Source organism: Eschrichtius robustus, chromosome 13 (assembly GCF_028021215.1).
Source record: "Eschrichtius robustus isolate mEscRob2 chromosome 13, mEscRob2.pri, whole genome shotgun sequence".
Lineage (NCBI taxonomy): Eukaryota > Metazoa > Chordata > Mammalia > Artiodactyla > Eschrichtiidae > Eschrichtius > Eschrichtius robustus.
This window is the reverse complement of record NC_090836.1, coordinates 411,874-424,278: the sequence shown is the minus strand read 5'-3', so window position 1 is coordinate 424,278 and position 12,405 is coordinate 411,874. Positions and strand designations below refer to the sequence as shown.

The 12,405-nt window shown below is 53.1% G+C and overlaps 1 protein-coding gene across 2 annotated transcripts; it reads left to right on the top strand.

Annotated features, from left to right (window-relative positions):
• Positions 1-3,074: 3,074 nt before the first annotated feature.
• PEX26 (peroxisomal biogenesis factor 26) lies at positions 3,075-12,087 on the top strand. 2 transcript variants are annotated; one of them, XM_068561193.1, is made up of 5 exons: positions 3,075-3,623; positions 4,654-4,794; positions 5,239-5,534; positions 7,016-7,162; positions 9,582-12,087. In XM_068561193.1, the coding sequence occupies exons 1-5, from the start codon at positions 3,409-3,411 to the stop codon at positions 9,683-9,685; spliced, it is 903 nt and encodes a 300-aa protein (XP_068417294.1). In that variant the 5' UTR covers positions 3,075-3,408; the 3' UTR covers positions 9,686-12,087. The 2 variants fall into 2 exon arrangements, with proteins under 2 accessions (XP_068417294.1, XP_068417295.1); XM_068561194.1 differs by having other exon boundaries at positions 3,438-3,630.
• Positions 12,088-12,405: the final 318 nt, after the last annotated feature.

Genomic DNA, 12,405 nt, shown 5'->3' with positions numbered 1-12,405 from the left:
AAGCACAGTGGGGAGTTTGAAGGGAGGGGTGATTAGCTTGAGTTGAGTGGGACCAGGGAAGACTCAGGAGGGCACAGCATCCTTCCACCTTCCACGACAGAGCAGGGCTGACTAGTCCCCAGTGAGCATCCGTTACTTGCTTCACATCAGGCCTGGTCTGGCATCGTGAAGATTTGCTCAGGTGAATCCTCTGGCTCCCGGGGTGGGTGAGAACATGTGGAAATTGGAGGGCAGGTCTGCGTGGGGGGCTCCCGGTCACCCTGAGGGCAGATGAGGAGGAGCTATTGCCAGCCCTTTGAAGAATGCCCTGCTGTAGGCTCCGGTGAGAAGTCTCCAGTAATTGTTCCAGCTTTGCTGCTGAAACCATGAGTTCTGAACTCAGACAGTTTCTGAGCTTTAATTTCCCATCTAGCGATAGGAATAAGAATAATATACCTGTATTGCCTTGCTCACAGGTTTGCTGTCCGGCTCAAACAGCATGAGAGCACCTTGTACAGCCAGAATTACGTTATCAGCTGAGAAAAAACACTCGAGCCAAACTGCCTTGTTGAAGTCCCAGCCCCCCTCTGCATTCCTGTGTGACTGCCCTGTTGCCTTGGCTTCTACACCCACAGCTTGGGGGCGACAGCAGGGCTGTTGTCGCAGGGCTGCTGGTGATTAAGATGAGGTGGACGTAAAGCACTCAGAACGGTGCCCAGCACGTGGTTCATGCCGGAGCACTAAACTGAGCCAGCGTTCCTACGCTGTTAAAGTACTGCACGGGGTGGGGATGACGACACTGCTTACACACAGAAGCAAAGTGAGCACTCTGTGTGTACCTGGAGAGGAGGAGATGGGAAGCCGAGTTCTGCCCTCAACTCCAAGTCCAGGCTTTAAAACGAGCCATAAAAATGCCATCTAACTGACGAAGGTCTGGGGCCCGTGACCAGTCTGGAAAAGCATCATCTCCACCCTGCCAATATTTATGTCTTTGGCTTGTTTCTAGCCAAAGTCCACACCAGGCATGATCCTACTGCCTGCAGGGCTTTACCACTGGTGTCCCTGTACAGAGGGGCTCTGGCTGGACGTGCCAGAGATGGGTCAGGCCTTACAGGTCTGACAGAACCCCCTTGTTTCCACTCATTTTATCCCGGGGGAGGCTAGGTGGTTTCAAAGCTTGAGTCCTGAGCCCCTGTTCACTCTCCCTCAGGTGGAATACATTAGGACTGCCGCGTCTTAGCTTGAGAAGTTCTGGGTACGTTCAGACGGTGGGGCGGGGGGGGGCGGGGGAGTGTCACAGCGCTGGTGTTCAGGAATCAGTCGGCGGGCACAGCAGTGCCGAAGTTGTGTGGTGACAGACAGATCACTATGTAGCCCTGCATAGTCCAAGATTGCGTGAAACACAGAAATAGAACACAATCCTATTTTTATATGACTTTTTGCAACCTCCCACTTCCTTAAATATCCTGACCTCATTCTGGCAGCCACAGCACTACACCTGCTGACAGGTCGGCTTCTTTTAAGGCTGTGCTGCCATCTCCTGGAAAGGCCTGGGCATTGCAAGAACTTTCTCCTTAGGGATGAAGGAAGGGGCCTTTTTCAGGCAGCAAAAGCCTGGAGGTGGCACTTCCGGAGGCTGAGGTGTGGCTGTACCAGTCTCAGCTCGCCCAGGCCTGGTACATCCATGTTCTGATGCTACTACTGCTTCCCCGATTTTTCAGGGAAGATTTCTGAAACCAGCTCTGAGAAACAGATTTTTTGTTTGTTGCAGTCCAATAATTATGTCATTACTAATGATCTTCATTAGCTGCTGTCAGACTTGAGGCAGAACCGATAAAACATTTTGGTAACTTCAGCCTTGAACTGATCCACACTTTCCTCTGGACTGATTGCCTCTGGAGCTTGCTGTGTGGGAATGAATATCGCCTGGAGTTGAAGAGGGATTTAGGGTGGACCCTGAGTATATACTGGTCCCAAGAGCAGTGACCCCACCAACGGAGGCCAGTCCTGAGCACAAGGGCCACATTTTCTCTCTGTTATGCTCCAGCCTTGGATTTCCTGTTAGAAAACAAAGTAAGCTGTCGTCCCTGTTGTCACTCCCAAGCTCTCTTCTGTATTTGGTTTATTTCTCCTTAGCATTTATCACCACCTGACATACAACTGTATGTATTTCACTTGCTCATTTTCAATTTTGTTTCCTTTCACTATATGGAAGCTCAACCGAGGCAGGTAATTTTGTCTTTGTTCAGTGGGATCCTCAGTGTTTAGAACGAGGCCTGGCACTTAGTAGGTTAGGTATCTGTGGAATAAGTGAGTCCTGGCTTTATCACCTTATACGGTTATGGCTCCACACTTCTCAACCGCAGAGTCTGATGCATTTAACGCTTCTGCCTCAGCTTTCCGGGAGGACTTTCTGCAGAGAGCTGAGGGCCCAGGCTGCTGACCAGGGAAGGGGAGGTTGACGCGGGCAGGTCCTGACCCTGCGCCTAGCCTGGTCCGTCTCATCTATTCACAAGGGGAGCCGCTTCCAGAGACTTCAAAGGTAGAAACTGGGAGGAACCGAGCTGAGGGCTTAACACAAACTTGGGAGGCCCCAAAAAGCCTGAGTGAAGCACAGAATATAATAAATGTAACTTACGTGTCTGTGTACAACCACTTAATAATTACTATCGCAGCCGTAACGTATGGAATACTTACTCTGTCCCAGTGCTTTACTGCAAACTGCATTACACACTGTACGGCTGTTTTTCACGAGCTCTCTATTTGGCATGAGGCACGGAGTCTCAGTGTGGACTGACCGGGAGCTGGGCGGCGGCCCGGCGGGAGGCGGCACACAGACGCCCTTTCCCGCCCGCCGCCCGAGCTGCGTCCCCATCGCACGCGCCAGAGACCTACGCCTCCGCCCACAACCCGTTGGGCCTCACCTCCCACAGCCCGTGGCTTCCGTCGCCGGGCTTTCTCCGGCTGCCACGACTTCCGGGACGCGGCATGCCGGGGCTTGTAGTCCGCAGTTCCCAGCTGCGCCGGGAGGGCGGCCGCTTCAGGAGCCGGACTACAACTCCCAGAGTGCCCCGCGCCGCCGAGCCCCGAACGTCGGCGGGGTCTGCGCGCGCAGCGATGTCGGCGCCCGCGTTCCCGCGCCAGTGCTGGCGGCCCTGCAACTAGAGAGGCCAGGGAGCGGCTCTGCCCGGGTCCGGGGTCCCAGTCCTTGTCCTGGGGCCGGGTGTCCAAGGACGCATTGCTCCGCAAATCCGAGGGCGCCAGGCTGTCCCGCGCCGGAACCGCAGGCGAGCCCAGCCGTGCCCCCCTTTCCTTCTCGGGGTGCGGCCTCGGGGAGGCTCGTGGGCCAGGCTGTGAGGACTCTCCCTCCTCCCCAGGCCGCACCGGGCACCCCGCAGCCCCCAGAGGGCGGCGGCCTGGCGCCCGCCTATGAAGAGTGACCCCGCGACTTCCGCAGCCCCCATGAGGGGGCTCGGGGGGCCCCTGCGGAGCAGCGAGCCCGTGCGCGCCGCCCCGGCGCCGTCGGCGGCCGCGCTTCTGCTGGAGGATGCGGCCGACCTCCTGGTGGTGCACCTGGACTTCCGCGCGGCGCTGCGCACCTGCGAACGCGCCTGGCGGGGCCTGGCCGAGGAGCCGGCGGGCGCGTACGTGGTGGGCTCGGTTCGCCTCCGGGGGCGGTGGGAGGGGCTCCAGACCCCAGCACTCCTGCCGTCCGGTCGCTCACGCCAGCCTTATGCCTTCTTTTCTCGCGGTGACTCTCCGGAGGTAGCGGCTCACCTTGTGCCGGTTCTCCGAGGAGAGAACGAGGCGCTGCCCAGTGAGGAGGAAGCGGTCGAGGAGTGTAACGGGCTTAGGGGGACCCACAGCCAGTTCTTTCTTCCTGTTCCAGGGTAGAATGCCTGACGGGAAGATAGAATTGAGTTATTAAATCACTTCAGTAAGCGGGTGGCGAAGTCCTCTCCTAGGCGCACCCCTCCCCCGAGCTGTCACCTTCTCACCTTGGCTGATAAATGGGTGTGTTCTGGTCCTGTTGAAGGATCGTATCAAAGAATCGAAATCTTGGTCCTGCCTTGCTCTTTCTGATGCCGCCAGCCTCTCTGGTAGCTGAGGGCATCATTTCTCTCTGGGTTGTAGAGTTGGATTAGGCCGCAGTAGGGAGGGGGTAGTTCGAGTCCTCAGAGAAAGATGAATGAACTGGGGAGCCTTGGCTGTGTGTTGAGGGGTCGGTGAAGGCTTGTTGCAGTAAATGCTGAAGGCAGTGATTCTGGGTGCTGCACTCAGGCGGAGACCTTGCTCCTGTTCGTTTCTTCACTAAGCAAACTCTTAGCTCCAGCTCTCTTTCCTCCCACACATTTGTGCTGCCCTTTGACTTTTTCCCCTCGGGAGTAAATGAACCCTTCCTGAATTTACTTGGATACAGGGATGTGTGTTGGGCAGCAGCCGATTTGCCTCTAGGTTTACAGGAACTTTTAGCTCCTGGGAAGAGGGCAGTTTTCTCTTGTGTTGGGGCCCGTGAGAGTGACGGTAATTGTGAGGCCCACTGGAATGTCAGTGGCGAGGACAGAGGTGATGGCTGCTGAGCTGGGAGCTGGCGAAGAACAGTCTCAGGGTGGAGGTGGGAATGGCAATGCAGGGGAACCACTTCTGGACTTGAATTGGCTTTTCTGCGGACAGCTGCTTGGAGGTGAAATGCTCTCTGTGTGTTGTGGGGATCCAGGCGCTGGCAGAGATGGATCGGTGGCAGGAAGTGCTGTCCTGGGTTCTTCGGTGTTACCAGGTTCCTGAGAAGCTGCCCCCCAAAGTCCTGGAGCTGTGGTAGGTCCTTAGGTCCTTACTGCTTCCCCACTGGGTCAGTGCAGGAGCACGAGGCTTTTCCTGTCCTCTGCCGATTCTGCCCTGATATCTCCTCTTTTCCCTTCCATACCATTTTCCTTCAGATACGATTCTTTCCCTGTCCCGCCACCCCCGACTTCAAAACAGCGATAAAAGATGTGGAAGGAGGAATTTAGGAAGGGAGTAGGGAAAAGAGGAAGGAATAGGAGACGTGAAGTGGGGTGACGGAAGTGGGGTGTGTCAGACCTGAGCGAGCTTCTTGCTTCTCCTAAGAACTCCTGGTTCTTACTGTGTCAGCATCCCGTAGGGAAGGGCTGGAGGGCCGGGGGCCGGGCTGGGTAGGAGGAGTGTGGTGGTTATGAGAAATTAACAAACTGCAAAGAACTGACTGCTCTTTTTTCGGGGTTGGATTATTTGGGGCTGCAGTGTTCTTTTATACAGCAAGATGCGAGAGCCTGGAGCTGTGCTGGATACGGTCAGTGCTTGGCTCCAAGACGCTGGCAACCAGGGCCTTCCGGAGTACAGAGCCTTAGTAGAACTTCACCTGCGGCGGGTGCTGCTTCCTCTGGGCTGCTTGTCGGAGGCTGAAGAGCTGGTGGCGGGCTCTGCAGCCTTCAGTGAGGAGCAGCGGCTGGACGCACTTCAGGCCATTAGCACGGCGAGGCAACAGCAGAAACACGGACAGTCCGGCTCCGAGGAGACCCAGAAGCTAAACCAGGAAGGTGAGACGTTATCCTTCTTTTTGGCCTCTCTACAGTGGAGTAATGGGCTTTCTCCTGAACCTTGGAGAAGTTCTTTGTATGAGTAACTTCCAGATCACAGAATAAGAAACCTGTTGAGGTGCTTAGAAAGCCCAGCCCAGACCCTCTGAAGTTGGCAGTGGCAGGCGGGTGGTGCAGTTCTCAGACAGAACCTTGGCTTTTGTTTCCTGACAGTCACCTTCTCCTTGGGGTCCTGTCGTTAGATCTGCCTCCACGGTGCTGGCCTGGGTGGGATGTTACTCCTTTAAATGCTGGCCCAAATGCAGATCCCGCTGAGGTGTAGTTGGGGATAGCCAAAGGAGAATGAACGGCTGACATGGTAACTTGTTAGCTCGACTTCCGGGGTTCAGTTTGGGCCCCTGCCCTGCCTCCTGTCTGCCTTCCCTTAGCAGACCTCTCGCTCAGTGTCTTCTTCAGGGATTGACGTCTGCCCCGTTTCAGGGCCAGCCCGCTTCTGCCCAGTAGAGTGCAGCTTTACAAACGGTGGAAACCACTTCAAGACCTAACACCGTGCACCTGGCTAGCAGCTGCAAGGGCGCCTGCACGGGCAGGGATGCGGGGGGTGGACTTAAAGGGCCTCTACTCCAGACTCTTCCCCGGTCCCTGAAGCCTCTTCATCACCTTTTCCTCGAGCGATCGTCTAGTCTGTACATGAATACTTTCAAGGACAGAAAAGTCCCTGTCTCCTGACGCGGCTGGGGACAGTTCTGTAAGGAAGTTCTTCCTGAGGCTGAGTTTAACGTTTCCTTCTGGTAGTTTTTAACCCACTGATTCTTGCTTTTTCTGTTGGTAACACGTAGAGTAGGCCTAATCCGTTTTATATGAAAGGCCCGTTAGGAGACTGTAGTCCTGTTTCCAAAGTGTTTTTCTTTGTGTGCTTTCTTTGTGAGCATGGACCTGCTGAGTTAAGATCACTTCTTTGCAAACAGCTTGTTGACTTCAGGGACCACACGTGACTCCCCAGACCCCCCTGCCTGTCCACTGCCTGGGGAGGAGGAGTTCAGGGTGTTCTGTCAGGGCTGGGAGGTAGTGTTCATGTTTGTACTCACGGCCCAAGACTGGAATTCTTCACTGTACCTATTAGGTGCCCTTTATTTTCTGCATTCGTTGATCATCAGGAACTATTGCTCTGTGTAACTCTGTGCATACGTCTTAGGCCAAAATGCTGTAAAGTAGTGAGGCTATTAAAGAAGCACCAGATGTGCAAGGTTTCCCCAGCTGAGTAGACGTTTCTGTCAAAGTCCTCTCGTAAGGAGATGGTATTCTGGTGACTTAGTCTGTCCTTAAAGCATCTTCGGAGCTTTTGGAACTTCCTTTAGAACCACTTTATGAACTGCATGAGAAAACCAGTCTTGTTACCCTTTTGCTCGACTTTTCTAATCAAGCTCAGAGTCAGGGAAGCTGGTTCTTACCCTGAAGTTATGCTCGGTCTCCCCGGCCAGGCTCCTCCTCCCACAAGTTCCTGTCACTACTGACGTTGCTTCGCCAGCTTTGGGACTCTGCAGTGAGCCACTTCTTTGCCCTGCCCTTCAGAAAGAGCCTCCTGGCTGCCTTGCTTCTCTGCCTCTTGGTGGTGAGGTTTGATCCCGGTGAGTGAAGACGCCTCCCGCCCTCCTGGGGACGGGGCGGTTGACAGGGGCTGGGCCTTGGGAGCCCTCCTGGGGGTGGAGGTTTTCCCTGGTCTCTTCTGCAAGGAGGAGTTGGTGGACCTGAGCAGAGGCCAGCCCAGCCTGCCTAGAAGGAGAGGCCAGTCCTGGAGAAAGTCCACTCTGCCCTGTTGACCCTGAACATCCAGGGGTGAACTCTGAGGAGAGCCTCAGAGTTAACGAAGAAAAACTTCATCGTAATGTGTAAAAAATTTATGTTAATTGAAACCATATTAAATTGTAGAAATACAATTACAATAGAAAAAAATATATAATATTTTAGAGAATATGGAAAATAGAGAAAAGTATAAAGGAGAAAACAGAAATCGCCCATAAGTCTGCTACCGTAACGGTTATACTTAGTCTTTCTCTGGATGTAGATGCAATTTTGCGTGTCGTTAAGTATTCTTTTTTTTTCCTTCTTGTTTTATTGAGTTATAATTGACATAGAGCACTGTATAAGTTTAAGGTGTATAGCATAATGATTTGACTCACATACATCATGAAATGATTGCCACAGTATGTCTAGTGAACCTTTATCATTTCATATAGATAAAAAATTTAAAAATAGAACAAAAATGTTTTCCTTGTGATGAGAACTCTTAGGACTCACTCTCTTATCTTCTGTATCTAACACACAGCAGTGTTAATTATATTTATCGTGTTGTACATTACATTCCTAATACTTATTTATCTCATAACTGGAAGTACCTTCTTCCAATTGCCCATCCCCCTACAAGTATTCTTTAAAACATGGCTTTAGGGACTTCCCTGGTGGTCCAGTGGTTAGGACTCCGCGCTTTTCACTGCCGAGGGCCCGGTTTGGATCCCTGGTCAGGGAACTAAGATACCGAAGCGCGGCCAAAAAAAAAAAAAAAAAAAAAAAAAAGAAATGTGTTTAAAGCTTTACCTGGCTAAATAATACTCCGGATTATAGGAACTTCCATAATTGATTTTACAATGCCCTGTCGTTGAACATTTTGATGATTTCTTACTCCGTTTTCTGCTGTGCTCTTTGCTGAGGGTTAATTCCTCAGACCTATAAGCACTGGGCCAACGGTTAGGTGCTCCCTCGTGGACTTTTCTGTGTGTTGCTCTGTGTGAGTTATGACCTAATCTCTACTCACGAATTCAGACTTAGGACTATGTAACTTTCCAAACTGAAAGGAAAACTGGAAACCCTTCTTTCAGTCCCTTCATTTTCTTTTTCTTTGGTCTTTGGTTGAGAAACCTAAGAACCAGAGAGAAAAGTGACGACTCCAGAGTCACACAAACGTGTGTCTGTTGCTCTTGATTTAGCCTTAGATCTTGCCCGTGTCCCCCACTTGCCTTTTGCTTGTTCAGGAGCCGTTTCTGCACAGCTCAGGTTGTCCCTTGGACCCCTTGGCTGAACACTGAGCAGGAGTTCCCTCTGAACAGCTCTGTTAGCCCTCAGGGAAGCTGAGGAGAGTTTGTGTTCATTCCTGTCCACCATCTGACCTTTTACTTTGTTCCAGAGACTTAGTAAAACTTAGAAACTTTTTTGTGGTTCTTATGAGTTCTTCAGCCTCATAAACCCTGGTCTTCTGAGTGGGTACAGCAAGGTGCCATCTGAGCTTCTTCCATCAGGGAGCCCTGGCTGTGGTCCCACCCTCAGGACAGTCTTGACTCAGTGCAGAGGTGGCGAGAACCCAGGGCTGGGCTGCAGTTAGAACTCGGCAGAGAGGATGTAAAGAGGGTGGACTATAATAGCTTTCTTAAAAGTAACGTTTTTTTTTTTTTGGCCGCACCTTGCGGCATGCGGGATCTTAGCTCCCCGACCAGGGATTGAACCTGCGCCCCCTGCGTTGAAAGCGCGGAGTCTTAACCACCGGACTGCTAGGGAAGTTCCAGTAACATATTTCTTTTTAAGAAAGAAAAAAAAAAACAATTAAAAATCAGTAATTCAAATAAGGAAAAACAAACAAACCAAAACAAACAGCCAACTCAGCTCTCATTCAAAAGAGGTGGATTTTCCTTTTATGTTCAGTATAATTAACTTATGATAAAAATAGGTAATACTGTCACTTGGCTCCAAATTTAAAAGCTACAAAGAGGAATGTAGTGAGAAGTCTCTTCCCAAATTCCTCTCCCCAGAGGGAGCCACCGTTACCAGTTTTTTGTATATTAAAAAGTTAGATTGAAACATAATAAATTTGGATCTTTTTCTGAGCAAGCTGAAGGTCACTGTAATCCAAGTGAAGAAAATGCATCCCAGAGTCTATATCCTGGAGGAAGGGAAATTCTTTACTGTTGGGAGGGGAGGAGGGGCACCAGCATGGGTCGCTCCCCAGGTGGGAGAGTTTGGGCGGGTAGGGGCCCACTGACTCACCTCTCCCTGCAGCTTCTCCTGCTTCCCTGCCCTTCCTCTACAAGCTGGCTCAGATCTTCCATCGGATCCGCAAGGCCGTGACCTCTCCTCTCTGCCGGCTTCCTGTCCATGACTGAGTGGTCTTCCTGCTCACCTTGGCCCCCTGGTCCCCAAGGCTGCCGGACAAGCAGAGCCAGTCGTCCACGGCAGCCTGTTTCCTGCAGCTGGATGGGCCCTGCCAGCGTGGCCAGCCTAATTCTAGGAGGAGCTGAGCTGGCCCAGGCACTGTATCTTGCTGCCTGAATGCCCTCCCCTTTGCGCCCCACTTTGGCCAGCTTGGCAGGTGGTGTGGAAACAAGATGCACAGCCCTGCAGAGGCCCCTTGCACAGGAGGTGTTTGGGAAAGGAGAATGCTTTGTCCTTGAAACATTTCGTCTTCCTGCAAAGGCAGGGGTTTGATTTTTCAGGCCAGGGTGTTCGTGAAGCTGGAAGTTCAGAACAGGGTCCTGGTGGAGGGACCTTGGCCTTTCACTTTCTTGGAACACTTAAGCTCTGAAGGTCGCCCCAGTGCAGGGCCTCCCCGGGCAGGGTGAGGGCTCCACAGTCTGGTCTGGTTTATCACTACCCCTCCCCGAGGTGTGCAGTGGGCCCACTCTCTGCTCAGACCAGGCATGGCTTCCTGAGCCCCTGGTGCACTTCTCGCTGGGTAAGGGGATCTGGCCTGGTGCCTCCTGGGCTTCAGCTCAGTTTTCCAGGTTGTCAGTGGCCAGGTGGGGCTCTGTTACACCGGTGTCTCTGCCCTCTCTCCCTCCCGTCAACTCCTCCCCCTGCCGTGCGGTAGTTGCGCTTTGCCCGATGGCTGTCTCACCAGGTTCTGCCTGCATCCGGGCCTCCTTGGTACGCGCCTTTGCTGGTTCCCCCCTTCCTCTGCCCTGTTATTCTAGTTATATTCTACTGTTTGTGCAGCACGCAAGTGTTTCTGCTTCTGTGACCTTGAACAGTAGGCCAGCCTCAAAGGCTGATGAGCTGAAAATGGAGCAGAGTAGCCAGGTGAGCTGGAAGCATGTATGGAGGGGGTTGGGTGGAGGGAGGCTGTGAAGGCAGCGCGTGATTTTATTCCTGTGCAGGGAGGAGACACGGGGGCCCTAGCGGTTGGACAGCTGAAATGTTTCAGTGCTTCCTGTCAGTGGCCATGTTTCCGTGTGAGGACGTGCTGTCGGGTGGTGGAAGGCCTGGGAGGTGAGTCCTAGGGTTGGTCCGCCGAAGCCGAGAGTTAAGAGCCCTGCGGAGAGGAAGGGTAGGCCACTGAGCTTTGCTCTCTCTCCTTCAGGATGATTTTTAAAATCTGGTCCTGTGCACGCCCTGGATAAAACTCTTTAATGGCTTCCCCTGGCCCAAGGGTAAAGCCCAGGTTCTTGCGGAACGTAGGGCCCTTGGGCACTGGTTTTGGCGGACACCCCTCCTTCATGTGGGGCCTCTGATCCAGCCCAGCCCCCCACAGTCTTAGTTTTCTGAGCACTGCACCCCTCACACCTCTGTGCCTTTTGCACCTGCTGATACCTCTGGAGGCCCTGCTCCCCTCTTGCCTGGTGAGCCCTTTCAAACTTCCAGACTTACCCAAGGGTTGCCTCTGTGCATCCTTTCCTGGTGTCCCCTGCCCCAGGCCCCTGTTCCGTGTGCTTTCTGTGGTGGTGACCCCGCGGCCTTGTGATTGTGGGACTCTGTGGCCTCTCTGACGCTGGGGAGTGTGGTTCTTCGCAGTGCTGAGTCGAGGGTAGATCCCTGCCCTCCCACTCGCTGGGTGTGTGACTGTTGGAAAGTGATTTAACCGCATCTGTAAGTTGGTTCTCCCCTCACAGGGACTCGGGTGAGTAAATGAGCCTCTAGTGCGGTGTTAGCACATCTCCTGCTCCGGATAAGAGCTCCCATGAGAGGTAGCTGTGTTCCCATTGCCCGGCCGAAGGCCGGGGGTTAGAAGGTGTCCAGAGGCATTTAAAAGAATAAGCGGATGTAACTGACGTGACAGGAGGCCTCTGCCACAGGTGCGTTTGTGGGTTTGTGTGGTGGAAGCCCCGACTTCCCAGCCTCTTCTCTCGCCCCGGAAGCCCCCATGTGGCCCTGCTCTCGGCCTTGAGGATCTCTGCTTCCTGTCTGTCTTGAGCTCCGCAGCCTTGTTTGGCATCCAGCCCTCCTAGGCAGACAGGCACTCGGACCTGCTGCTCGGGTGGCTCGGGCCTTTTCTGAGGATGCAGCTGCTGCTCGGGCTGGTCCTCAGCTCTGGGCTTGACGAGGTCCGAAGCGAGGGGAGAGCCGCCTTGTCGCACCAGCGCCTGCGCTGACCGGTGAGGTCGCCATTAGCTGCAGATGGCCTTTGGGCCCGTGAAGTGTGGCCGGTCCATGTGGAGATGTTCTGTAAATGTAAGATACACGCTGATTTCAAACACATAGAACTACAAAGGTGGAAACTCGATAATTTTTATATTGATTGCATGTTAAAATGACAATCTTTTGGGTGTATTGGGCTAAATAAAATCTATTACTGAAATGAATTTCACCTGTTTCTTTTCACTTTTTGGGGGGGCTCCCAGAATGTTTAATCTTGCTCGGAGATTAAATGTTTCTGTGGGCCGGCACTCGCCAGCACCCAGCACACTTCCAGCCCAGAGAAGTGGCCCATAAAGTGGGGTCTGCAGACATGAAACCTGGAAAGACCACCTCTTATAGCCCCTTCTTTGTGAGTTAAGGAAATGGGGACCCCAGGGTGAAGTGAGCCCCCAGGTGACGGCCTGCATGAGACCAGGGTCTCCTATCCACCCAGCGTCCCCTCGCTGCACACGGTGCCCTCACGTGCCCGAAG